At 45.4% G+C, this 27,262-nt stretch overlaps 1 protein-coding gene across 4 annotated transcripts in view; it reads left to right on the top strand.

Annotated features, from left to right (window-relative positions):
• The window catches only part of PALM2AKAP2 (PALM2 and AKAP2 fusion), a 236,287-nt gene that overhangs the window by 44,689 nt on the left and 164,336 nt on the right, over positions 1 to 27,262 (top strand). For all 4 annotated transcript variants that reach the window (XM_083481379.1, XM_083481378.1, XM_083481376.1 and 1 more), the window contains exons 2-3: positions 1,168 to 1,248; positions 17,678 to 17,808. In XM_083481379.1, the coding sequence (XP_083337505.1) occupies positions 1,168 to 1,248; positions 17,678 to 17,808 (212 nt within the window). The remainder of the gene's footprint in view (positions 1 to 1,167; positions 1,249 to 17,677; positions 17,809 to 27,262) is intronic.

Raw genomic sequence — 27,262 nt, 5'->3', positions numbered from 1 at the left:
GGAAGGCTCCCCAAACTGTAGCGTGGAGCCCTTTTGAGGGAGGTTGCAGCCTATTCCCCTCACAGAGCTACAATTCTCAGAATGGTCCACCAGTCAAAAGGGAATTGTAGTTCAGGGTGTTGGTGTATATATGAAGGAGTAGCGTCCTTCTAGCAACATAGAATCATAGAGTTGGAAGAGACCACAAGGGCCATCGAGTCCAACCCCCTGCCAAGCAGAAAACACCATCAGAGCACTCCTGACATATGGTTGTCAAGCCTCTGCTTAAAGACCTCCAAAGAAGGAGACTCCACCACACTCCTTGGCAGCAAATTCCACTGTCGAACAGCTCTTACTGTCAGGAAGTTCTTCCTAATGTTTAGGTGGAATCTTCTTTCTTGTAACATCCATTACCCTTGTAACATCCATTACCCTGAACAATCTACAGTTCCCATGATACTTTGGGGTAACCATGACTGCTCAAAGTGGCATGACACTTGAACATATTGTGCTGATTGGGCCTAAATAAATAAACAAAATACACCCTGTGTAAACTCGGGCCACCTGAATTCTGCAGGTTGTTTGCCAAGTGGCCACACAGGACCGTACTTGTAAGCAAGCCTTGCCATTCCCCCTGTTTTGTTTGCTTTTTAATCTCTTACGTAATCCTCTACTTTGGCTGGCAGCTTCCTGGACACTTGTTTGCTCTCCTGGGGGGGGGGGGTATCCTTTGCAGTGTTCAAGGTATATAAGGACACACACGCACATGCACACGCAACAGGGCTTGTGTCCCTTTAACTCGGTTGTTAGGTTGTGTACCCGCCGTTTCCCCCGGGGGACTCTGCTCTCGGTTGCTGCTCCCATAGCTGAGTCTGAGAGACAGAGAGACAGAGACAGAGAGACAGAGAGGGGAGACAAATATCTTCTCTTCCTCAGTGAACAAGTAGCTAGTCCTTAGCTGACATGTTATTTCCCTGAATGCCTGGCTGTTTTGTGAGGCAGGTGGAGACACTGACACAGATGTATCTGGTGGCTCCTGTTCTACAAAGGCTCTGCTTCTGTCTCTCTTTCTAAAAATATACATATGAATTTGTATCTGAAATTCCTTGCTGCTTCCAGCCTCTCTACCTCTCTCTGACAGGCAATTTCTCTTCTGTTTTTCCCCCCCACCCACCCTCTTTTGCCAAGGAAAAAAGGAAAAGGCAGACGGAAATAGAAAGGAAGAGGCAACAGCTCGAAGACCAAATACTTCAGCTGCAGCATTTCAAGGTAAGGGGCTGAGTTGTGGGGGGAGCTGCTGGGTTGACCAGAGCTGTTTTGTTATTAGACATGCAGATCACACGTTGGAGAGCTGCAAAGAGCCTGTTCCGACATGAAGCAGCCTGCTCTGCCAGAGCTGTGTCTATTCCAGCTAATCAGATCCTCCCCAGGTCTCTTTGCTGTGTGTGAGATTCTCAGTTACACAGCCCCATGTTTATGAAAAGGATGGGGCAGAGCAGAGATGGGAAAGGTGTGGAATGTGGGGGTGGGGAGCGGCGAGAGGAAGGCATATGCTGCACGCAGCTTTATTGCCGCACATTCATTCTTCGTTTTATACCTCTGAAATGCAATGGATGTGGATTTGGGTGTGTTCGCTGCATTGCTTAAATGGTCTGCTCTACGGCTTTACAGATGCTCAGGGGTTGTTTTTTCCCGTCTCTTGATTACTATAGTATTTAGTCGTTACATTTTGTGTGTCTGTGTGTTTGCTTCCGTGTATCAAATTGCCTGATCTATTGATCCGAAATAGGTGTTTGGCACCATGCCATATAGACATAGAAGTCTAATCTGTGTCGACATCCAGAAATTAAGGGATTATGGATTGGAAACTTTGGGAGGTATATCCTGAAACGTGGATCAGTTTCCCCACCTCACTTACCTGGGTCTCACCAGTTCAGATTTTTCCAAACATCAGATATGCCTTGTGGAGGGATCATAGCTCAGGGCAGAGCCCCTGCTTCCTTTGCAAAAGGACTAGGCATCTCCAAAGGACCGTTTTGGAGAAAGATCTCTGTTCAGAATCCTGGAGAGTTGCTGCTGGAGTGTCTAACCTCATGCAGGAGATCTTCCTGCCTTTACACACTCCAGTATGCTGAACACCTTTCTGTTGAAAGCAAACAGAGCCCGAGATGGGAGTCTGATGCTGTAAGGATGTTAAAAGCTTAGCAGGGTTCAGCTTGGTCAGTGATTGGATGTGATTTCCTGGGAATCTCCACACAAGTGGCTCTGAATTTCCCAAAGGGAGCATAGGATATGATTGTAAATAAATAAACAAATAGACGAATACACACAGAGAGAAAGAGGCTTGTCCAAAGCTTACATGTGATGTGTCCTAATATCTACTCAAATAGCTGGCAGCTGCAGGCATTCAGCACCTGCTAAGATTGAGACTAGCAATGCATTTTCCCCTCCAAGCAGTGTTGTATTTTTATGCCGTAAATTCCACACATGTGTGTTTGTTGGGGAGCAGGAAGAAAGTTTCCATCCAGGGCACTGCTAAAGGAAGGAGGTTCCTACGTTGTGGATCAGGTCTACTGCACGGATAATTTTATTTGTAGGTCTGGAAATGGATGCGATCTCAATTTCAGGCCCATATGGCACCTTTAAGACTAAGCAATTCAGGCTGCAATCCTGTACATAACAGGGAGCAAGACCTATGGAATTCAGTGGTGCTTACTTCTGAATAATATACAGTTTCTTTGGCATAAAGCCGCACTAGAAATTGGGATAGCAGAGACCCCTCTGAACCAAGGTGAGGCACTTAGATGCAGTGTTTAAGTGTCTGCTGTTTCTTTGAAGAGAAAGGCATTAGGAGGAGAACCAGAACAGGTGGCGGGCACACAACTTTTCTTCCAGCAGAGAAGCAACTGTGATGGCAGGCACTCCTTCTGAACCAAAGTACAGTGGTATCTTGGGTTACAGACGCTTCAGGTTACAGATTCCGCTAATCTAGAAATAGTACCTTGGGTTAAGAACTTTGCTTCAGGATGAGAACAGAAATCGTGCAGTGGCAGGCCCCATTAGCTAAAGTGGTACCTCAGGTTAAGAACATTTTCAGGTTAAGAACAGACCTCCAGAACGAGTTACGTTCTTAACCTGAGGTACAACTGTAAGACACTTTTCTGTTCAGTTAAGCGCTAACTGTTGCAATAAGTGTTTGCAAGGGAGGAGGACAGGGAGAAAATCACAGCAATTTGGCCATGCCCCTGTGACCTCCTAGCAGCCCCAACAGGTCTAGTGGGCGCCAGGCACTACTCCCTATAAGGCAGTTCAGTATTATTTTTATATTTCAGATTAGGGGCTCTGCCTTGCTTGCCCTGTTCACCAAGCCAACCTTCTCTCCTTGCCAACTCCCCACCCTTTGCAACTCATGGCCAATGAGCTTAATATGAAGCATGATTATTGCTTCTTCCACCTCCTCATGACTTTTTCAACTCCTCCCCCCAATCACCTACAGCTTTTTCCTTCACAGAGCAGCTTGCTAAATTGCTCTGTGAAGCTCCTCTCCTCTCTCCCAGTGTGGTGTAGTGGTTAAGAGCAGTAGACTCATAATCTGGTGAGCCGGGTTCGCGTCTCCACTCCTCCACATGCAGCTGCTGGGTGGCCTTGGGCCAGTCACACTTCTTGGAAGTCTCTTAGCCCCACTCACCTCACAGAGTGTTTGTTGTGGAGGAGGAAGGAAAAGGAGAATGTTAGCCGCTTTGAGACTCCTTCGGGTAGTGATAAAGCGGGATATCAAATCCAAACTACTACTACTACTACTACTTCTTCTTCTTCTTCTTCTTCTTCTTCTTCTTCTTCTTCTTCTTCTCCCCAACCTTGCAGGCACATTTAAAGGAGGGGCAGGCACTCCATCCAGTAGCTTGCTAAGCTTCTGGGCGAAGGGCCCCCACCCCATTAAACAGTTCCTCATGCTACAGTTGGCATAGACACCTATTGGTGGCCACAGGAACTGCAGAGCATGGCAACAGTCTACATTGTTATTTATATTGGAAGATATGGGCAAGGCGAGGGCTAACTTGACTGAAGCCACTTACCAGGTTCCCGGTAGATACAATAATCAAATGAGAGGCTTCCTGAGCTTTGGTTTAGTCTCTGCACTACAGTAAACCTAAGTTAAATTTCATGGCACAAACAAAACCTGGAATCTGTTGCAGTGCCAGAGTTTGGGTAATGCTGCACACTAACTTGTTTCCATACATTTGATGTGTCTGCAGTACTATACCCCGCTGAACTCTATGGGACTCTAAGCCGCACTGAACTCTATGGGACTTACTTCTATGTAATACGGCATTGCAGCGGCGTAGCGTGAGTTGTCAGCACCCGGGGCAACGCAAGTAATTTGCGCCCCCTAACCCGGGGCAAGGCAAGTAATTTGCGCCCCCCAACCCCTAACCTGCGAGTTGCCGCTGGCGCTGCCGCGCAAACAACGCTGCTTGCCCGGAGGAGGATGGAGGCAGAAGCAGCCGCCGCCTGTGGCTGGGCCGAGGGGATGGCGGCGGCGGCAGGGTGCAGAGGCTGCCCGTGCCCGGCCAGGCGGCGGTGGCGGCGGCGGCGCTGCTGCAGCGGCTGCTCCTCCGAGCAGTGAGCGGAGCGCAGCCACAGCGATGGCGGGGGGCGCGCGCGCTAGGGCGCAAGGCTGGCGGTGGCGGCGGGGAGCCCGGCGGAGGAAGGAACTTGTCCCTTCCCTCTGGACTCGCGCCCCCCCCCAGATGTTGCGCCCGGTGCGGTCGGCACCCCTGGCACCCCCCACGCTACGCCACTGCGGCATTGCAATTCTCCATCGGGCCATTCTGTATTTTACTGGACGCCTTTGTTGTTGCTCTCCCCCAACCCCACTTTTTTTTTTTTTAAACTAAGCATAATGAATTTGTCTGGGTAATTGATTATAGCCTAAGAAAATACTCCATCAGTGTCACTACAGCCCTCCTGGTGGCATATATTGGCTGCTGTGCTATCAGGAAATAACATGATTGCATTTCCATGGTGCAACAGGAGTTGCCATTTCACTCAGACCACTCTGAGATCCAGAAAAATATTTTTCTCCTCTTTCTTTTGAGCTTTCGTTTCATAAGGCACAGGACAAGTTTCCCACTAATTCTACAGTCAAGGGTGACATTTCAGCAAATTTCAGAGGAGGAGGCAAAACTAGCTGCAAATGTGGTGCCCCCACTAATGCCGCTCCTCAGAATTTGGACAACTAATGGCTGCCATTTTGCCCTCCCAGGATTCCTTAGGGTGAAAGCAGGAAGGATTTCCCTCACTCTGATTGGCTTCACAGTGATGCTCTGTGACACAGCCTTACTGTGAAGCCAAACTGCAAGGAACGCTTTCTGCTCTCAGTCAGGGGAATTCTGGGAAATGGGAAAGTGGGAAACTGCCACCTGCCAAGACCCTGAAACAGGCAGCAGAAGTTATAATGAAAGTAAGCCAGATTCAAGAAACTATTTGCCCCACCTAAATACCCCAAGTTTTGACTAATAGTTCTTTAAACAGAATCTTTGGCTGGGAATAGATGAGAAATCCGTTCACATTCCAATGTGAAGTTGCCCAGTTACCGCTTTCCAAACCAATACATGCCCTGAAACACAGCTAGCCTTTGAAATCTGCACTTCTCCAAATAGTATAATGTCATTCTCCAACCCCTCAAAAAATACATACAAAGCAAGTTTATATTCAAATCAGTGTTTGAAATTCCCCGTTTTGTTACTGGCATGGGTCCAGTTGTGACCATGCGGAGATTTCTGGGCTCCAAGTTGGCAACTGACATCTCCATCGAACCAGCTGAAAGATGTTCATTTTATGGTCCCACGCTACCACACGAATCATGGACCCCTTGCTGGGCATCTTAGTCCTCCATCATCACTTCAAAGAAAATAAGTGCAAGGATGAGTACAGATCTATTTGACTGTGCTGCACCATTTCCACAGGCCACCCAAATAGAACTCAGTTGAAAAACCTCTGCCTTAGTCCATTGTTAATACCATTTCCGTTTCCACTGTGTGTTTCCTTCTCACATGCTGGGACAAGTGAATTGTTGTAAGAGCAAGCTACAGTCAAGCAGTGTAGTTGAGATCATAGGACTGTAGTGTTGGAAGGGACCCGAAGACTTACCTAATACAACTCCCATTCTGTTGTTGCAAGTGCAACCTAGGTTTAAGGTACTATTTGGTGCTTAGCTTATATATCTGCTCAGAAGTAAACCATACTGAGCTTAATAGGGCATACTCCCAGGTAGGTGTGCATTGCCATCTTCCACTCCTGAGTTGCCCATCACCCCTGCAACACATCAGCCCTGATAATTGGCCATGCTGGCTGAAGGTGACATTCATAACATCTGTGTGTATAGGATTGCACCAAGGGGATGCGGGTGGCGTTGTGGTCTAAACTGAGGTTGGCTGTTCGAATCCCTGCAACGGGGTGAGCTCCCGTTGCTCTGTCCCAGCTCCTGCCAACCTAGCAGTTTGAAAGGACATCAAAGTACAAGTAGATGAAAAGGGACTGCTGTGGCAGGAAGGTAATTGGCGTTTCCATGCACTCTGGTTTCCATCACGGTGTTCCATTGCACCAGAAGTGGTTTAGTCAGGCTGGCCACATGACCCAGACTCAGCCTGAAAGCAAGATGAGCATCGCAACCCCATAGTCGCCTTTGACTGGACTTAACCATCCAGGGGTCCTTTACCTTTTTACCTTTATAGGATTGCACCAGTATGAGTGCAGTGAACATTTTGAAAACATCATTTCCCCCTTTTTTAGTATTTCTCCATATAGATGTAGTTTTGTAATTGACGCTGTAGGGCAAACTCTGCTCCAGAGGGTCCTATGGCTATAATTTCTGGGTTGAATGAGGAGTGTTTATCCCTAAATTGTAGTAGTATTTCAGCAGCAGTTAATTTTGCACTGGGATGCTATTGCATATTTTTCATAGGTTTGATTAAATAAATCTGATACATTAATGAGGGTTTTGAATACTTGAGTGAGTGTTTGAGGGCAGATAGACAGCAGCAACTCAAAGCTTCTGTGCTGGGTTACCTGGAGTTCTGAACAGTTCACACCCACCTTCAATTGGATACATAGCAATTATCCTTTTTTTGTTGTTCGGTTAGTTTTACTCCTCTTAATTACCTACAAAAGGCTATGGTGTAAAGGAGCATCTCTTAGGTGAGTTTGATTATTTGAAGAGGATCCTTATAACGCTGTGCTGGAAAATTTCTTATTGCTGTAGAGCGTTCTTAAATTAATGAGAAAAGAAATTGCATTTGAAAATTATCAAAAGCAAGTGGGGATTTTAGAAAAAATGGCATGGGTGAAGTGTACGGCACTTACCTTACTTTCTAAGGATTTTGTGAGTGTTCGTTATTTCATTCCACAAATAATTTATCTTATTTTTTGTATTCTGTAGCCTTTCTGGGTGCCCATGCTTCCTGAAACCTTATTATATCCTCAGCCGAGCTTTCCATTCAGCCCAGGAAGGCAGTGGCATGGCCTGGATAGACTCAGAAGGGAACCGGCTGGGGAACCCCCAAGAAAAGAAGGTTCAGGGTTCAGGGATTGGTGGTGGGAAAACGATGAGAGGTCAGAAGGAGAAGAGGGAGAAGATTGGAAGGAGGAGGTGCTGGGAGCTGAAGAGATAACAGCGTTTAGTGAGCCGGGAGCATCTGTGGCAGAGAGAAATCTAGAGGCAGAAGCTGAAGCAGAAGAGGAGGGAGGCCAAGAAGCAGAGATGAGTCTGGCTGGTGAAGAGGCACAGGCGTCTCCCACTCCTGCTGTGACAAACTCCCCTCCCTGCTGTTCTTCCAGAACCAGGAGAGGCGTGAAAAGGGCAGAGGAGAGGTTAGCTTCATAAAGCCACAGTCTCGGGTTGCTTGGAGGGAAACTCTGAAGAGGAAGGGACTTAGGCAACTGTGATGAGGCAGGGACCTTCAGTCTCAGCAAGTGCTTCATGTGGCCAAGACCTACCAGAGATGAATTGCCGAGCTTATTAGGACTGGCACTCCTATGCAGATCCTGTTTTTGCTTACAAAGAGTGAACTCCACTAGATCAGTGTGATTTACTGCTGGCTTGCTCCTCTTATTGCATTTTTTAAGTGAAGTGTTTTTACTTTTAAACAAATCCATGTGGAACTATTTTTAATAGGTAAAAGGAAGGGCCTTTCTTAAAAACAAAATCCTTGCACATATCAATTTCATAACCTCCACAGCTCCCTGTGTGACAGGTAAAGGCCAAAGAAAGACCTCATTGACTTTCTTAGATTAGGAAACATAGGTAGTCAGAGATGCTGCAAAGCACAGAAGAAATATTTAATAGAAAGGAAAAAGCACCCGCCGTACCCAGCCACTTTGCAATAAACTTACTGGGCACTTGGTGAAATTATATATTCTGAAGTGCCCTGTGAATGAGGCTAAAAAATGGACCCCCTTATGTGTTGGAATAAAGCTTTCTAGAAATTGGAGGACAGGTTTTGTCATAGCAGTATTTGCTAGAAAGGCTTGGAATTTTACTATAAGTAGGATTAAATAAAGACAAGTGCATTTACTGCACTTAATAATGTAGTTGTGAAAATACTTTATTGAGTAATGGATGCAATGAAAGGGAACAAATGTTTTAAGGTTTTTGTGTGTGACTGTTCTCAGCTACCTTATGAGTGGATGAAGAAGGAATCTCTCCTTTTTGGATTTCACAGAGGAGTCACCTAATTTGATCTGGACTGATCGTGCATGACCTAGATTGGATCAATGGTCTACTTCAGAATCCACAGCCGGACAGATTCCATTATGAAGTGATCTGGGGGTTGTGTGCTGCTTCCATTCAGGTGGTGGGTGGATATACCGTTTCTGAAGTTTTGAAAGGGAAAAATTGAGAGGGGGAACTAAGGCAGTGTGCCATCCTCACACCACCTCTTAACTTGTAATTACTTTTAAGTATGTGTATCTGGGCAGATTTTAAAAGATTTTTTTTCATCTGCCTGGAAACTAAATGGGGAGGACTGAGTCATGTCGCCTCCGAGAACTCAAGCGGAGCAGATTTTAATGGGCCAGCCCCTCCCTAGTTGTGGCCACCATAAATGCTTCATCTTCATTTCACTAAGCAATAAATCAGATAAAGGAACTTGAGTAGGGTTATTAAAGATATTTGTACACAAACATAGGAGTAAAGGAAGTTGAAGGATGATTTGGGTGCTGTTTTTTGCCATTTGACAAAAATGTGTTATGTTATTGTGCGTGTGTTTTATAGTTTTGGGTTTTAAACTGTGAATGGTCCCCCCCCCCCCTTTCATCATTTTACAATCTCATGGAGCTGTCTTGAATGATCTTTGGATGAGAAAAGCTGGATATAAGGTCAGCAGTCACCAGGGGAGTCTTTAGCATATGTGCCGCCGGGGTGCAAAGATCCGCCCAGCACCCCCAAATCATTGAGTCTGACAAGCGCCGCCATTGTGAATGACAAGCACCACCGCTGGCGCAGCGCATCTTTCATAAATGAGCGCACAAAGTCGAAAGTCCTTTAGTGAAACAGTAGGTATACATTTGGGTAATACCTAGGTATATATGTATTTTGTTTTTCTAGCTTGATCAAAATCATTTACTATTTCATAACAGGTAGATAGTTAAGAGCTTAGGCAGCTTCAGCAGCGGGCACCGGCACCCCACAGAATTCGGTGCCCAGGTGCCCCACACCCCTTGCACCCCCGGGTAAAGACAGCCTTGGCAGTCACCAAATGATTGGAAGTCACCAAATGACTCCATCATTGGAAGTCCTGTACAGGAGCTTCCACTTGCTCTACAGGGCTTCCCCCACTCCTTCTGCATCCCCATGCACCCTAGGATTATCTCTGGGGGGGTCTGGGGTACCCCCAGAATAGGGTGTGGGAGAGGAGAGCAGGATCATTCCCTCTGGCAGGCTAATATTGTTGCAGACAGAACATTCATCTGAACATGAGTCTGAATTCCACCCAATTCATTTTATTATATTCTATTTATCGTTACATTTATATCCCAGCATATCTCCAAAGAGCTTGGATGTTTACATGATTCTCCCCCTCATCCGTTTCATCCAAAAGAGGTAGGTTAGGCTGAGAGCCAATAACTGGCCCCAGACCACCCACTGAGCTTTGTGGCTGAGCAGTGATTTGAACCCTGGCCTCCTGGGTCCCCGTCCAACACTCTAACCACTATACCACCCTGAGGGAAATGAATACATTATCTTTCTGTATCCCATCCCAGTGGCACAGGATGGAATACTTTACAGTAGGTAGTGAAGATGGAAGCATCTGAATACAGGATTTATTGAATCTTGATTAATCTAAATAACATGAAAGTGAAGGCGTTCAAAATGAGCTAAGGGGAACAGGTTGTGTGTGTGTTGGCCCCACAACAGCCATGGAAATAACAGAAGCAGAGTTGAATCCGTCTCCTTGATGAGCTAAACAAGAAAGAAGATTCCACCTAAACATTAGGAAGAACTTCCTGACAGTAAGAGCTGTTCGACAGTGGAATTTGCTGCCAAGGAGTGTGGTGGAGTCTCCTTCTTTGGAGGTCTTTAAGCAGAGGCTTGACAACCATATGTCAGGAGTGCTCTGATGGTGTTTCCTGCTTGGCAGGGGGTTGGACTCGATGGCCCTTGTGGTCTCTTCCAACTCTATGATTCTATGATTCTATGATTAAACTGTTTATCTGGTGCTTCTAATCTGTGCCTTTTGATTTCACCGGAGCATCATCCGTCTGTATCTGCTCATTACAGGGCACTCCAGTTCCCGTCAGTGATTCATTACTGACACTTCCTGTCCTAGCACTAGCCGTGATAAAAAGCCTAGAATAAACTAGTGGCAAGAGACGTGCACATCCCCAAAAATAGCTTGAGGTGCTCAGCCGTCTCCTCCCCCCTGTTGACCTATTATGTGCTTTAAAAAGAATAGGAATGGCCCAGAGAGAGAGAGAGAGAGAGAGAGAGAGTTGTTAAGCAGTATAATTAGTAGAAGAGGATTGAAAGTTGATTACCCAAGTTAGAAAAAGAATGCCAATGTGTGTATCAGGGTTAGCCCACCCGTGAGGCAAAGTGAGGCAGCTGCCTCAGGTGGCTGAATCCACAGCGGCAGGAGATTCCGGTGTAGGTCTTTAGTCTTCCCTTTCCCCTGATGTAGTTATTTACACACTCCTCCCCTAGCAGGGAGGGAAGCACTATTTTGTGGTTCGCCTCAGGTGCAAAAATGTCTTGGGTTAGCCCTGGCATGTGTATATAGCAGAATAGAACAGAAACTGGGCATCTGCCTTGGCTGGCCTGACTTATCTCTCTGACTGCAGGCGTAGTAGTAGTAGTAGTAGTAGTCTGACCATCCGACTGGGTTGCCTCAGCCCCTCTGAGTGGCTTCCAGCATATCCAATAACATAATAAAACATTAAACGTTAAAAAACCTCCCTATATAGGGCTGCCTTCAGATGTCTTCTAAAGGTAATATACTGTAGTTCAGGCATCCCCAAACTCAGCCCTCCAGCTGTTTTGGGACTACAACTCCCATCATCCCTAGCTAACAGGACCAGTGGTCAGGCATGATGGGAACTGTAGCCCCAAAACAGCTGGAGGGCCGAGTTTGGGGATGCCTGTTGTAGTTACTTATCTCCTTGGCATCTAATGAGAGAGTGTTCCACAGGAAGGGTGCCACTACCAAGAAGGCCCTCTGCATGGCTCCCTGTAACCTCACTTTTCACAGTGAGGGAACCACCAGAAGGTCATCGGAGCTGGTCCCCAGTGTCCGGGCTGAACAATGAGGGTGGTGGCGCTCTTTCAGATACACAGAGCTGAGGCCGTTTAGGGCTTTAAATGTCAGCACCAACACTTTGAATTGTGCTCAAAAACGTACTGAGAGCCAATAAGACCTCAGCAGAGTGACTTCTAGTGATGGGCCGTAGGCTTGGTCTACAGTTGCTAATCTCCCTAGAGAAGTGAAGCAGCAACTGCTAATTGAATGAAAATTTACTGCAGTCGTTTAAAAGTGCCATTGGCCAATGCCTGAACAATCTTAATGCTCTGGTAGCAATAGCTAACAATATGCCTATATATATTGGATGAAGGTGATTTAAAAGCTCATCAGAGAGCAACAAGGCTGCATCTGTGCAAATACAGGCCAGGCTGCAATACATTTAAATACAAACTCCTGATACATTTAAATAGATACCTTCTAAAGCTGTCCAGGTCTGTGTTACAACATTTGTAACACAGTATGAAATCTGGTGGGTAGCTAAATTGCAATCTGCAATTTATGCAAGAGATGTGGATCAAGTTGTTTATGCAGGAATTTGCAAACAATGGGTTTTTATTACTTATTACTTATTATTATTTATTAAATTTGAACACTGCCCTTCATCTGTAGATCTAAGGGCGGTTTTCATTTTCCAAGCATCCTTGGTTTCTTTTGCAGTCTCTGTAGAAATGAGTCATGTTTGCACCTAAGCAGCCTTTTTTCCAATTGTAGTTTGAAGTTTAGCTGGAAAGAAACCTGGGGTGACAGTATATGAGTTTATATGATATGTCTTTGTAAGATATCCCATTAGATGAGTGGTTCCCAAACTCCACCCCCCACCCCCTGGCAGCATAGACTACTTGCTGAGTTTCTTAATGGTTTTTCTGCCTATTGTAGCAATTTAGCATGCTGTGCTAAATGTTGTCTGATTTTTAGTTGAATTTTTAACGGCTTCTTTTATATATTGTATTTTCCTGTCTTTGAATTCCATAGAATTCATTGTACACCTCAGGGCTTGCTTGGCCTCAGTGTACAGAAAATGTAATGGTCTGATACATAGTCCTAAATAATTCCCACTCTTTTTGTAAACCAGTTAAGGGTAAAGGGTAAAGGGACCCCTGACCATTAGGTCCAGTCGTAGCCAACTCTGGGGTTGCGGCGCTCATCTCTCTTTATTGGCCAAGGGAGCCGGCGTACAGCTTCCAGGTCATGTGGCCAGCATGACTAAGCCGCTTCTGGCAAACCAGAGCAGCACAGGGAAACTCCGTTTACCTTCCCGCCGGAGTGGTACCTATTTATCTACTTGCACTTTGATGTGCTTTCGAACTGCTAGGTTGGCAGGAGCAGGGACCAAGCAACATGAGCTCACCCCATCCCGGGGATTCAACCAGTAAACCAGTTAGAGATGGGTTTAAAAAACCAGTATATAAGTTTTTTGAAACTGTTACACAGTTTTAGAAATAATTTTAGAGGACAAAAATTATATATGAACACCTTGCCTTAAGCATTTTGTTCACTGTTCCAAAAGAAAATAGTTCATAATTCAGTGTTTTTCAAGTTTTCCAGAAAGAAACAAAACAAGGCTTCACAAGGTAGGAAATGGGGGGACCCAAATTTTTCCTGAATTTTTTGGAGTCCCTCCCCCCAAAAAAAAAACTTCATTTCTCTACGTTGGGACCAGCACTGCTATTTAGTTTATTTAAATATTTCTAAACCACCCTTTCATGTAAAATATCTCAAGGTGGTAAGCAGACAAAAAACAGAGGATTACAACAGAGACACATCAAATTTTGTAAGATAGCTGAAAATGAGCAAGGATGGCTGAACCTCTATTGGCAAGGAGTTCCACAGGGAAGGCCTGCCACACTAAGGTGTCATTCCTCAAGGGGATGTGGGACCACCGAAAATTGCCACATCAGAAGGCCTTGCCGATTGAGGCAGAGCATGTAAAAAATCAGGAGGTCCTTAAAGTACGGTGGGGGCCAAGTTGTTTAGAGTTTTGTGAATTAACACAATAACTTTGAACCTGGCCCAGTCACATGTTGGTAACCAGAGCAGCTCTGGCAGAAGACACTGAGCGATCTTTTATTTATTAAGCCGATTGCTTGCTAACCATCAGATAGAATTAGTTGGTATTGCATCACTGGGTAGTCTGGGCAGAACTAAAGGAATGTTCCTTGATGGCTGGGTATTCTCTGTCATGTCCCTGGAAAGGAACACCTTTAGCTAGAGCTCATGGAAAGGGCAAATAATTCTTTGGGATCCATTTAGCAATTTCAGCCAGGAACACAGAGAGCAGTGAGCTGGCTGCAAAGCACCTTGAAGTTCAAGAGCCCCCTTTGCAAATTTGATTCAGGAACAATAGGTTTTACCTGCCTGTTGACAAGAACCGCTTGCTTCCATTATGCTCTCCTTATATCTTTAAAAATAAAACCAATACTGTTGGTCTCCACTGCTCTTCTCCAAAAGACACTACCCTTAAAATTATCAGCATTAGAATTGGGGAGTGCACAGCTGTATTAATTAATTTTTGTCTAGGGTTTAGCAGCTTCAGAAATGAACGCCCAGCTTCAGTCTTTCAGAAGCTTTGCTCCATATTGGCTTATCTCTAACCACTTAACTGTGCTTTTCCATGAACAAATACTGTATCTCTGAACATCTGGATTTGATAATCAACCTGTCATAAACCAGAATGATAGCATAGGCTGGTGCATTGAGATCTCCTTGAAAAAATACCTTTTTAAGCGAAAAAAATACATTGTTGGTGGGGGAAATGAATTCTTAGAAAAGTTCAGGATAGAAATAGTTGAGTAGAAATCTATTTTACCATTCTTTAAAAGTTGTTTGTGTTGGAAGAGGAACCAAACTACTGCCATCATACCCTTTCCCCCCCAATCTTCACTTTTAAAATAAAAAGATGAGCCAAAACTATGGCTTTTTTTTCAGGACTATAATAGCAAAATTCATTGACACCTGTGTCTCGGTCTGCATCCAGATCAGCTAGCCATTGTTTTCCCTAGAGAGTCAGGCCCATACAGTCGGTTGCTGATGCCCGGGAGATTATCACTGATAGAGCAGCTCATCACTTTATTGCTCTGCCAGGAGCTACTAACAGCCAATTTAGCTTCTCAGCAATGGTTCTGTTAGATACTCTGTAAACAACAGCAGCTGGTGGGTGGACCTGGCTGGAGACCAGTCCACAAGACACAACTCAACATCTCTTTGTCAACTGTGGAGGAAGGACAAACAAGAACCCTTCAGCATGACTTCATTCTTGTGCTGATTTGATCTTTTTTGAAAGGCTTTTCTAAGCAGGTAGATTCCTTCCATCTATCTGCACAAGCTAGTTCTGCTCACAAGCTAGGTCTCTTTCAGCATGGTCTGTTTTAGAAACTCTTGTTAGTGCCTTTTCAGATAATGGCTTGCCTTTAATACAAAGACGACCTGCCATGAGCAGATAGCATCTTGCCCTTACTTAGGGACGGGGAAGAAAACCAGTTGAGTTTCATTTTAATGCAAACCTTCAAAGTTGGCACTTTCCAGAACGATACGCAAACAGAAACAAAGCTATCCTTCGACACTCGTGTTTCCAAATTTTGTGATACAGTTCTCCCATTTTAAAAATGCATATTGTAGGGACATATGTGCTTCGAAGTGTGTATGTGTGTGTGTTAAAATAACATAAATGCAATAAATTAGGGGGAATTGCTTGCAAAACGTGTACAGTGGTACCTTGGGTTAAGAACTTAATTCGTTCTGGAGGTCTGTTCTTAACCTGAAACTGTTCTTAACCTGAAGCACCACTTTAGCTAATGGGGCCACCGCTGCACGATTTCTGTTCTCATCCTGAAGCAAAGTTCTTAACCCGAGGTAATATTTCTGGGTTAGCAGAGTCTGTAACCTAAAGCGTATGTAACCTGAAGCGTATGTAACCCAAGGTACCACTGTATATTGGTAGAAATACACACTAATATGCTGACAAACAGTTGCAGAAATGTGGTGAACTGAATTTAGGACTGGAAGAATTAGAAGCCATAATTGCCAATTTATTCATCCGTCCCCTCATGGAAGGACATGTGTTGCACAAGAACAAAGTGTTTATTCACACATGACACATCTGTCCTGTTCATGTATAAAGAGAAGCTAACTTTGACAATGAAACTCTACATGAGTGAGGAGAGCTGGACATTGAACCTCTCCCGATTTTGCTTGGTCATGCTCTCTCACATCAGGTTTATTTCTGGAGTGCTATCTGAGGGGGACCGAGGGCCCCTCCAAAATTTTCAAGGAGGGGACTAGGCCTCCTCAGAATCCCACAGTGACGTGCACAAGCCATGTTGCATGTGTGTGACATGTCAGCCCATCATGCAGCTCACTTTGGATACCTGATCCCATGCAGGCTGTGAGAAAAGTACCTGAAGCAATGGCGTATGGTGGGTGAGAAAGGGAAAAGTTTGTGTATCCTGACAGATGCACCTTTTGTTATTAAGAAACAAAATAGTGCGGAAGCCAACACTATTCCCGCTATGTAGCCAAACCGCAGCTTCCCTACCTCTCTTTGTCTATAATAATAATTTATTATTTGTACTCCACCCATCTGGCTGGGTTTCCCCAGCCACTCTGGGCAGCTCCCAACAGAATATTAATACAGTGGAACCTTGGTTCTCAAATGGCTTAGTTCACAAACAAATCGGCTCCCAAACGCCAAAAACTCAGAAGTAAGTGTTCCAGTTTTCGAACGTTTTTCAGAAGCTGACCGTCCAATGTGGTTGCCGGCTATTGTTTCCGGGGCACCTGCGCCAATCATAGCCGCGCCTTGATTTTCAAACATTTTGGGAGCTGAACGGACTTCCAGAACGGATTAAGTTTGAGAACCAAGGTTCCACTGTAATAATAAAAAAGCGATAAAACACCAAACATTAAAAACTTCCCTAAACAGGGCTTCCTTCAGATGTCTTCTAAAAATCATATAGTTGTTTATTTCCTTGACATCTGATGAGAGGGCATTCCACAGGTAGGGCGCCACTACCAAGAAGGCCCTCTGCCTGGTTCCCTGTAGCTTCACTTCTCGCAGTTTGGGAAACACCAGAAGGCCCTCGGAGCTGGACCTCAGTGTCTGGGCTGAGCAATGGGGGTGGAGACGCTCTTTCAGGTATACTGCATCTACATTCCCACTCACCCCCAATCATTTGTGGAGGTCAGGAGAACTCTCAGAACATCCCACGGTGAGGACCAAATGAACTATTTTAAAAGTAGTACAACATTGAATGCCACCCTAATGTAGAATTTCAACCCTTGTCCAATTGATTGCCACTTACAGCAGCAAATCAAAATTACTGCTACTTAATAATTCAGTTGTCCTGGGATGCGGGTGGCACTGTGGGTTAAACCACAGAGCCTAGGACTTGCTGATCAGAAGGTCGGTGGTTCGAATCCCCGTGACGGGGTGAGCTCCTGTTGCTCGGTCCCTGCTCCTGCCAACCTAGCAGTTCGAAAGCATGTCAAAGTGCAAGTAGATAAATAGGTATCACTCCGGCAGGAAGGTAAACGGCATTTCCGTGCGCTGCTCTGGTTCGCCAGCAGCGGCTTAGTCATGCTGGCCACATGACCCGGATGCTGTATGCCGGCTCCCAATAAACGAGATGAGCGCCGCAACCCCAGAGTTGGTCATGACTGGACCTAATGTTCGGGGTCCCTTTACCCTTTAACAATTCAGTTACCTATTTACTACATAGAGTACATGTGACACCCAGGTTGAGATATGAACTGGTCCTTGAGGATGGATCCAGAGTGTTCCGTGTGTGTCATGCTGAAAGTGCTAATCCGTGTCTTCAAGAGAGCTATCAAATATTTAAGAGGGAAAGTCTCTTAATGTCTCACCGTGTGTGCTTCCCCCCCCCCCCCATCATCTCCCACCCTAGTCAAAAGCACTCCGTGAAAAATGGTTGCTGCAAGGAATTCCTGCCGGTTCACCAGCAGAAGAAGAAGCCAGGACGAGGCAGTCAGAAGAGGATGAGCTGAAGGTGAAAAACCTTGAAGGAAACATCCATAGGTAGGGTCTTTTTTTTTTACATCTTTAGGCCCAAATCCTGCTTTCAAGTCATCAGGGTTTGTCTGCATGTAATGAAATACAGGGGCACAAAATTTATATTGCTGCTGATTCAATTACTTGAGCAATCAATCAAGGATTTAGCTGATTGTTCAGAAGAGGGCAGTTTGAGGTGATGAATTTAATCAGCAATCTTGCAGGTTAAAAGCACTACTGGATATCTGACACTACCTAGCTCTGGTGTGTTTGTTAACTGTAACAGGGGGCCCAAAAACAGAAGGTTGCATTTAATTGGGTTTTACTCAGTTGAAATTAATGAATGCAAGTTAGTCATGCCTATTAATTTCAGTGGGTCTACTCTGAATAGATCTTGCACTAGATCAGGGCTGTAGCTAGGGGGTGTTGAGGTGGGCCCCCACCAGGGACGCAGGCTAAAAAATATGTCCATAAATATAAGTATTGATTATTGCCTCATAAGAAATGGTTTCAAATACAGGGTGAATTGAATGGGTGGAGTGGGACGGGGTTGGAAGAGAGGCAGAAAGAATAGCTAATTTGTTCTTGGCTAGGGGGCACTATGTGGACTAGCTACAGCTCTGCACTAGATACAAATCAGAATATTTAAGATTTCCTAACCCTGTGTGTTCTAAGATTGTCAGATGACAGCTGGCAACAATATGCCGGGGCCTTTTTGGAGTTGGCACCCTAACTGTGGGATTCACTTCCCAAGGTGGCCTATCAGGTTTGTTCTTTGGTCATGAAATCTTTCTTGGTTGGACAGGTTTCTGTATGCCTTGTCTAATTTGGTGATTGGTAATACTGCTGTGTGGTTGTTGTTGTTGTTGTTCATCTTCCTTGGTGATTTAAAGTTCTAGTGGTTTGTGTTCAGTGAAGTTTTTATTTCACTTCATGCACATTTGTTGTTGCTGCTTTTCAAAATTTTGTTGCTGCCCATTTAAAAAAAAGAAATGTTGAAATATAATAATCTAAATCAATTTGTATGCGGTGGGAGGGAGAGGATGGCAGAAAAGTCAGTGCATGTCACTGGAAGTGTACCTTCAAACTGATTCAAGAGGTCAGTAATATTCAAATTAAACCAACCTAAACAGGCCTCCCATCATTTGCAATCTGGAATCATGAAGCTTTAAATCGAGCCCAACAATCTCTGATCTACACATGGTAGAGGTTAGGAATGAGTGCCAATGTAAGTCAGAACAAGCTCAAAGGGGGCTTTGCTGGCAATGAGTAGGATCTGCCGTATTTGAGGGAGAAGAGGTTGTCTTTCAAGCTCCCTCCTTTTGAACTCTTACCCCATCTCACCATTTAATAGTGGGCAGTTTCACAAGTGGTGTTAAGAATGCTCTTTGCATGTCAGGAAAGTAGGTGAGAAAGCAGAAGAGACCCATTTTCATATATTCATTGTTTCATTTTTAATCCATATATTTATATGATTTTATACGATGCCCAACTTCATATTATATAAGATCTTGATAAAAAAAACACATAAAACTTATATCACTTTGCAATTGCGCTGTTGTAGAAAACATTTTGATCTAATGTTGTTGTTGTTGTTTTTTATAATATTATATTATTTCATTATCTGCTGCAAATGTTAAAGATGTTTATATATATTTTAAGGTGTTTTAAATGTGCTTTTATTGTTTATTTTGTTGTACCACTGTGAATGGTGGTTTTTATTTATGTATTTTTGTTTGTTCCATTTTGTTTTGTTTTTGGGGTTGGGCACTGAGTGGGGCGGGGATTGGTTTTGTTTGGGCATAATTGTTTTGGTTGTTTTGTTTTCTATTTGTAAATGGAGGTTAATATGAGGCTTGGGATTGCCACCGTGGTGGGGCGAGGGAGGTATGGCGGTGGGGGCAGATGTTATAGGCGAAGGGGATCGAGATATGGATATGCTCGTACCCCTTCCAATCTGCGCCCCATCCCGAGAGACGAGGGTAGGGTGAGCAAGGATCACTCACCTCCTTCACTGGTGTTGTGCAATGCCAGGTCTATAGGCAACAAAACCGCTACCCTGCGAGATTTCTTTATCTCGCAGGGAGTTGACCTGGCTTGTGTGACGGAGACCTGGGTGCGCGAAGGGGTAACTGTTACCTTACGAGAGATGGCGCCCCCGGGTTTCTCCGTCCTCCACCAGTCACGGACTGTGGGCCGGGGGGGAGGGGTGGCAGTATTAATCCGGGAAGATTGTTCTTTCAGGGCTCTACCATCGCCATCGATCCCCGGCATTGAATGTGTTGGCCTAGTGTGGGGCTCCGAGGAGAGCTTGGCTGTCTGGCTGGTGTACCGGCCACCTAGCGCACCAGCAGCCACCCTGTCAGGCCTGCTGGAGGCGGTGGCCGGCTGGGCCTTGGCGTTCCCTAACCTATTGGTGTTGGGAGACTTCAACTTCCACGCTGATGCCACTCCCTCCTCACAGGCTCTGGACCTGGTGTCTTCCATGGCGACACTAGGGCTCTCCCAGTTTGTTTCGGGCCCCACACATCAAGCAGGCCACACGCTGGATTTGATCTTTGGCGCCGGTATAGATGTGATCATGTCTCCTTCGATGAAGGTGCCATGGTCTGATCACTACGCTCTGAAAGCCAGGATTGACTTTCCACCCCCACCCTGCTTAGGTGGCGAGCCGATTTGGGCTCGCCCGCAGAGGCTGATGGACCCGGATAGATCCCGTCAAGCCTTGCGGGACCTTACTCCCCCTGGCGACTCATTGACTGAGCTTGTTGAGGGCTGGAATACCCAGCTCCTGGCAGCCATCGATGAGATCGCACCTAAGCGCCCTCTGCGACCCCGCAGAAACCGGGCTCCCTGGTTTACCGAGGAGCTTCGGAAAATGAAGCGGGACCTCAGACGGCTAGAGCGAGTATGGCGGGGTGCCCGTGACGGAGCCTCAAGAACATCTTATAGGGTTTTTATGAAAACCTATGAGATGGCAGTGAAGGCTGCTAAGAAGTCTTACTTCTCGGCCTCCATTGCATCCGCTAGCTCTCGCCCGGCACAATTATTTAGTATAATTCGGTCTTTAACGTCCCTTGAAGGACAGCCAAATTTAAATAACAATCTGACACACAGCTGTGAGGCATTTGCGAGCTTTTTTGCGGAGAAGGTCCTGATGCTCCGCCATGACCTCCCTGCCAATTTGGATACAATAAAGGAACTGGAGGCCCCTCGACTGTCCTCGGGTCCAGTATTGGACCACTTTGACCGGATATCTCCAGCCGATGTGGACAGATTCCTCCAAGCTGGAAAGCCCACCACCTGTCCTCTTGACCCGTGCCCGTCATGGCTGATTAGAGCGTGTCCAGACGAGGTGCGGGGCCCCCTGGGGGATATCATCAACTTGTCCCTTGGCACCGGGATATTCCCAGGGGAACTGAAGGAGGCGGTGGTGCGTCCGCTCTTAAAGAAAACATCATTAGATCCCTCAGATCTATCCAATTACTGCCCGGTCTCGAATCTTCCATTCCTGGGTAAGGTGATTGAGAGAGCAGTTGCTGAACAGCTTGGTAGGTTTCTGGATGAAACATCTGCTTTAGACCCATTCCAGTCCGGCTTCCGCGCTGGTCATGGGACCGAGACGGCTCTGGTCGCCCTAACAGATGATCTCCGCAGGCAGCTGGATCGAGGCGGGTCAGGGCTGCTGATTCTTCTAGATCTGTCAGCAGCCTTTGACATGGTCGATCACGAACTCCTGGACCACCGCCTTGCCGACGTGGGGATCCAGGGCACAGTCCTTCAATGGCTGCGCTCGTTTCTCTCTGGTCGGGGACAGAGGGTGGCGCTTGGGGGGGAATTGTCATCACGCCACTCCTTGGTGTGTGGAGTGCCTCAGGGTGCAATTCTCTCCCCGATGCTTTTTAACATCTTTATGCGCCCCCTCGCCCAGCTTGTCCGGAGTTTTGGGCTGGGTTGCCATCAGTATGCTGATGACACCCAACTCTATCTGTTGATGGATGGCCATCCTGACTCGGCCCCAGACACGCTGACCAGATGTCTGGAGGCGGTGGCTGGATGGTTACGTGGGAGCCGGTTGAAGTTAAATCCTTCGAAGACAGAGGTCCTCTGGCTGGGGCGGGACGATATGGGATCGAGGGGGCAACTCCCATCTCTTGCGGGGGTGCAATTAGTGCCAGCACCGTCCGTTAAGAGTTTGGGTGTAATCTTCGATACCTCCCTCTCTATGGAGTCGCAGATTACAGCTATAACAAAGGCGGCATTTTTTCATCTCCGCCAAGCTAAGCAGTTGGCCCCTTATCTCTCTCGTCCTGACCTAGCCACTGTGATCCATGCGACGGTCACCTCCAGACTGGATTATTGTAACTCGCTCTACGTGGGGCTGCCCTTGAGACTGACCCAGAAACTCCAGCGGGTGCAGAATGCCGCGGCGAGACTCCTTATGGGGTCTTCGCTGCGAGAGCACATTCATCCGGTATTATACCAGCTGCACTGGCTCCCGGTGGAGTACAGGATCAGGTTTAAGGTGCTGGTTTTAACCTTTAAAGCCCTATACGGCCTAGGACCCTCGTACCTACGGGACCGCCTCTCCTGGTATGCCCCACAGAGAAACCTACGGTCTGCAAATAATAACATCCTCAAGGTCCCAGGCCTCAGAGAGGTTAGGCTGGCCTCAACTAGAGCCAGGGCCTTCTCGCCTGCGGCTCCAAACTGGTGGAATGCTCTGTCACAAGAGACTAGGGCCCTGCGGGACCTGACATCTTTCCGCAGGGCCTGCAAGACAGAGTTGTTCCGCCAGGCTTTTGGTCAGGGCGCAGCCTGACTCCCTCCTCTGGCAACCTGCACAGAATTTTGTTTAATCGGTTGCCATCAATTTAACTAATTTTTATAATGAAATATTTTTAGAATGTGTTATTATTTGATTGTTTATTTGACTGTTGTTAGCCGCCCTGAGCCCGGCTTTGGCTGGGGAGGGCGGGATATAAATAAAAATTATTATTATTATTATTATTATTATTAATCTGTTCTAAAGCAGCATGTCAAATGAGTGTTATGATCATGTGATGAATGTATCTACTGTCCCAATAATGGATGAATAAACTCCAAGGTTGTGCAAATCTATCAAGTTTCTCCCTTATTTCTTTTACTGTTTTTCTTTACTCTTGTAAGCTTGGTCATTTCTGTGGAGTGCTCATATATGTTTGCTTCTCGTTCTATTAATACTGGGAACTGAATCTTTTCACAGTACCTTGTGTAGCATATTCTTGTGGCTACAGTTATATGAAATATTGATTCTCTTTGCTGTATATATTGTTGTGTTAGTCAATGAAAAACTAAGCAAGTTCTAAATCTAGTTGCACTTTCATTATTTTCTCTGTTATGCTCTCGATCTGATACTTTATTTGCTTTGTCGCACAATTAATGTCCCCTGTTTTGTCTACCACCTCAAAAAGAAGCACAGGGTGTGGTGATTAAAGAATAGCGCCTGTCTTTGGAACGCTCTCCCTAGGGAGGCATGCCTGGTGCCAACTTGACTGTCATTTTGGCGCCAGGTAAAGTTTCCATTCCCCTGGGCATATGGGCAGCTTTAATGACATTGTTGTTACACTAAAACCTGGATTGAGTAACTGTGTGGGGGTTTGTTTGTTTTGTTTTACAGCTGCTGCTATTGCGTATTGGATTAATGTGTTTTTACCATGTTTTGCTGTATTTAGGGTTGCCATATTTCAAAAAGTGATCATCTGCATACAAAAGTTGTTGCGATTTTCTTTTGGCCAAGTTGCTGAGATTTGGGGGCGGGGAGGCGAGGGGGGCATAGTTGTTGAGCTTTCTTCTTCTTCTTCTTCTTCTTCTTCTTCTTCTTCTTCTTCTTCTTCTTCTTCTTCTGTTTTGCAAAATCTCCATGAAAATTTTTTGGGTTGCCATACACCTGGCTTTTCCAAGAAATTCCATCCAGACAAATTCCAATGGAAAATGGAAATCCAAGACATATGGTAGGCATATTTTGAAAATTGCTTTGCGGCTTTTATCATAATATATGCAATTAGATCAAATAAATCACCAGATATGGAAGTAGCTTCTGACATTTGACAATCATTTTTCGACAATCATTTTGCTATGCATTCGGATTGCAGACATGTGGAATGAGAAAAGCCACTGCTAATACAAGCAGCACTTGTGAAATAGCCAATGTGCCCTGCTTAAGAATTTATCAGTCTTCGTTCTCTCATTTTCCCATTCCACATTATTCTGCCCTATTTGTTCCCAGCCTCATCTCTTTCACCGAGAAAATAAATACTTCACGGTTTTCAACCATTTCAAACCAAGACCGAAAAAGGACTCCCTCTTCCTCCTCTTCTTCTTCTTCTTCCCATTTTCAAGGACAGCCTTCCCCTGTACCAAGGGTTGTCATTGTGGCGCCTACACGTACACCTTCTTCTTCTTTCTTCTTTGGCAATCACTCATAGCCAAGTAAGATTGTCTTCCATAAACACGATTTTAACAATGAGTCTGTAAGTGACTGTGGAGGCCAATTCTGGATCCAACGTCCTTCAATGGGAGTTGATCATGGTGTGGATTTGCCAAGCATGCCTTCCTCTTAGCACGTTTCTCCCTTGCGTCCTGAGTTCAAGTGTCTTCAAAGCCCATGACACCTTTGGTAAAGGCTGTTCTCCAACTGGAGTGCTTGCAGGCCAGTGTTTCTCAGTTGTCAGTGTTTATACTACATTTTTTTAGATTTGCCTTGAGACAGTCTTTAAACCTCTTTTGTTGACCACCAGCATTACACTTCCCATTTTTAAGTTTGGAATAGAGTATTTGCTTTGGAAGACGATCATCAGGCATCCGCACAACATAACCAGTCCAACAAAGTTGATGTTGAAGAATCATTGCTTCAACACTGGTGATCTTTGCTTCTTCCAGTACACTGATATTAGTTCGCCTGTCTTCCCAAGTGATGTGTAATTTTTTTCGGAGACACCGTTGATGGACTCTTTCAAGGAGTTGGAGATGGCGTATATAAGTGGTCCATGTTTCACAAGCATATCGTAAGGTTGGTAGTACAATAGCTTTGTAAACAAGCATTTTGGTTTCCCTGCGAATGTCCCGGTCTTCAAACGCTCTGCACTTCAATCAGAAGAAAGCCACACTCGCAGAGCTCAGGCGATGCTGGATTTTGGCATCAATGTTGGCCCTTGTGGAAAGATAACTGCCTAGGTAGGAGAAGTGATCAACATTTTCCAACGTTACACCATTGAGTTAGATTTGTGGTGCTGCAGAGGGGTTATTTTGTACATGTTGGTGCAGCACTTTGGTTTTTTGGATGTTGAGTGGGGTCTTCGCTGGTGCCTACAAGGCTACTCCTCCCTCACCAAATTAGCCATGAAAGGAGTAATTCTATTGTAGCCAGTAAAATTCAGTGTGTGATTAGTTGCAGTGTATAAGATGCCCGTGGCAGTTCCTCTGGTATGCAGATGTGCCAATTGATCCAAAAAGATTGGCAACCCCTGCCCTATGGAAGTACGAAAGCAGGCCTTCTCTGTGGTGGCACCTGTTCTCTGGAATGCCCCACCCCACCTGTTATCCAGGAAGCAAAGATATTAAATACAAATGTATTTCTTTGCTTGGGCTTCCGCCAGCCACTAGCACCATACCCTTCTGTAATTTGTGGAAAGGTCCTCTGTTGCTCTGCTTGTAGTCATAAACACACCCCCCAAAAAAATTAAATATAGAGGATAATTTATTCCAAATTATTTCATTGTCCTGTTAATTATTCCAATAGCATGTTTTAGTGTATACAGATGACCGGTGTGTTTGTTTGGCCTGCTCCCTGGTAGATAGTTTAGGCTGAGAGCTAGTGACCTGCCTACGTCAACCAAGTGAACTTTGGATTCTTAAAATTTGGAGTACAGAAGTCTAAGAAATACATGCCTGGATCATGGGGTTATTGCTGAACTCAGGTTCCTAACAAGGCATCAGGTTGGCCATAGCATCCCACCATTGGGGTGAATGAGCCCTTATTTGGTACTTTTCTCAAACTAACCTGACCCCATGCTATGAAAAGCAGGGGCAGGGGCTTATTCTCCCTGAGTGTGCATAGTGCAAAAAAAAATAAAAAAGGAAACCAAAAAAACCCATCCGGGGCGGGCAGGCAGAGAGGACCTACAGAATACAATCAGCCTCATTCATAGCCAAGCAAGGGAAATCCACACTCTCTCTGTGATCTCATTGTTTCCATTATTCAATTGCTGCCACTTCTTATGGTGGTGAATTTGTTTGACTGCTGCTGCGTTCTACAGAACAGTAGGCCAAATGCAACTGGCTTTGTCACTGGAAATATTTGTTAAGTGAAGTACTTGGACATGTGTCCATTTGAACGCATTTCTTACCCAAAGTGGTCAAATCCCAGTGGGTTGACATTGCAGCCTGGGGCCATGTCTAGTTAAGCAGCTGGAAGTTAAAATTGTGGGGAAACAGAGACCTGCTGTGGTGGGAACTTTGGGGATAAAATCACTCATCCCCATATGCTGAGTTGAATGTGATGATGAAGAAGGAGGAGGAGGAGGAGGAGGAGGAGGAGGAGGGTCTGGAAACCAAGCCTTATGAGGAACGGTTCAAGGAGCTGTTTAGCCTTGAAAAGACAAGACTGAGAGGAGATATGATAACCATCTTCAAATATCTCAAGCATTGTCACATAGAAGAGGGAGGGAGCTTGTTTTCCCCTGCTCTGGAGCGTAGGACTTGAACCAATGTTACAAGAAAGGAGATTAAACATTAAGAAGAACTTTCTGACAGTAATAATCCCTTTTAATATCTTCCAGTCCTGCTGAGAAATCCTAGTGTGCATTGGATTGTTAGGTAAAGTGCCAAATATACATCTACACAGGAGTAACTCCCATTGTACTCCATGGAATTAATATCTGAGTAAACATGGTTAAAGACTGTACTGTTAAGGAAAAGGAAAATGTGGAAAGAAGCAATGAGGCTTAGAGAGACTTCTCTATGATTTTGGTCTTGGTCTTGTTTTTAGACAAAGAGAAACTTATGTGCCACCTAGTGGCTCAACAATGCCATAAATTTCACAGTCGGTATGTGCTTATTTAAACAAAGTAACATTGGTATATATAGTTACAAACAGTGGAGCAAAAAGAGGTGTAGCCTGAACGCAGCATCCAGAATGGGATGGGAGAAAGCCACTTGCTGCCACAGGAAAACCACAGAAAAAGACATAAGTTTACATCCATAATCACAGCAAATGTGTGGATGGCAGGGTTGGAAAAGGAGTAACAGCCCCTGGCATTGCCCGTTCACATGTGTGACAGCACATGAAGGGCACTTCTGTGTTCTAGTGAGGCTTACTCCTTTGCAATCTTAACATATTGTCCATGAAGCAAATACAACTGAATTATGTGGGACTAATAGTCTAGTTCAGCCCATGTTTATGGGGGAAGGAAGCACAAAATTGAAGGTTAAGCCGCCACCT

This window comes from Podarcis liolepis (assembly GCF_965112155.1).
Source record: "Podarcis liolepis genome assembly, chromosome: 17".
NCBI classification, from domain to species: domain Eukaryota; kingdom Metazoa; phylum Chordata; class Lepidosauria; order Squamata; family Lacertidae; genus Podarcis; species Podarcis liolepis.
The sequence above is the reverse complement of the archived record's forward strand: the minus strand, read 5'-3'. Positions and strand labels throughout refer to the sequence as shown.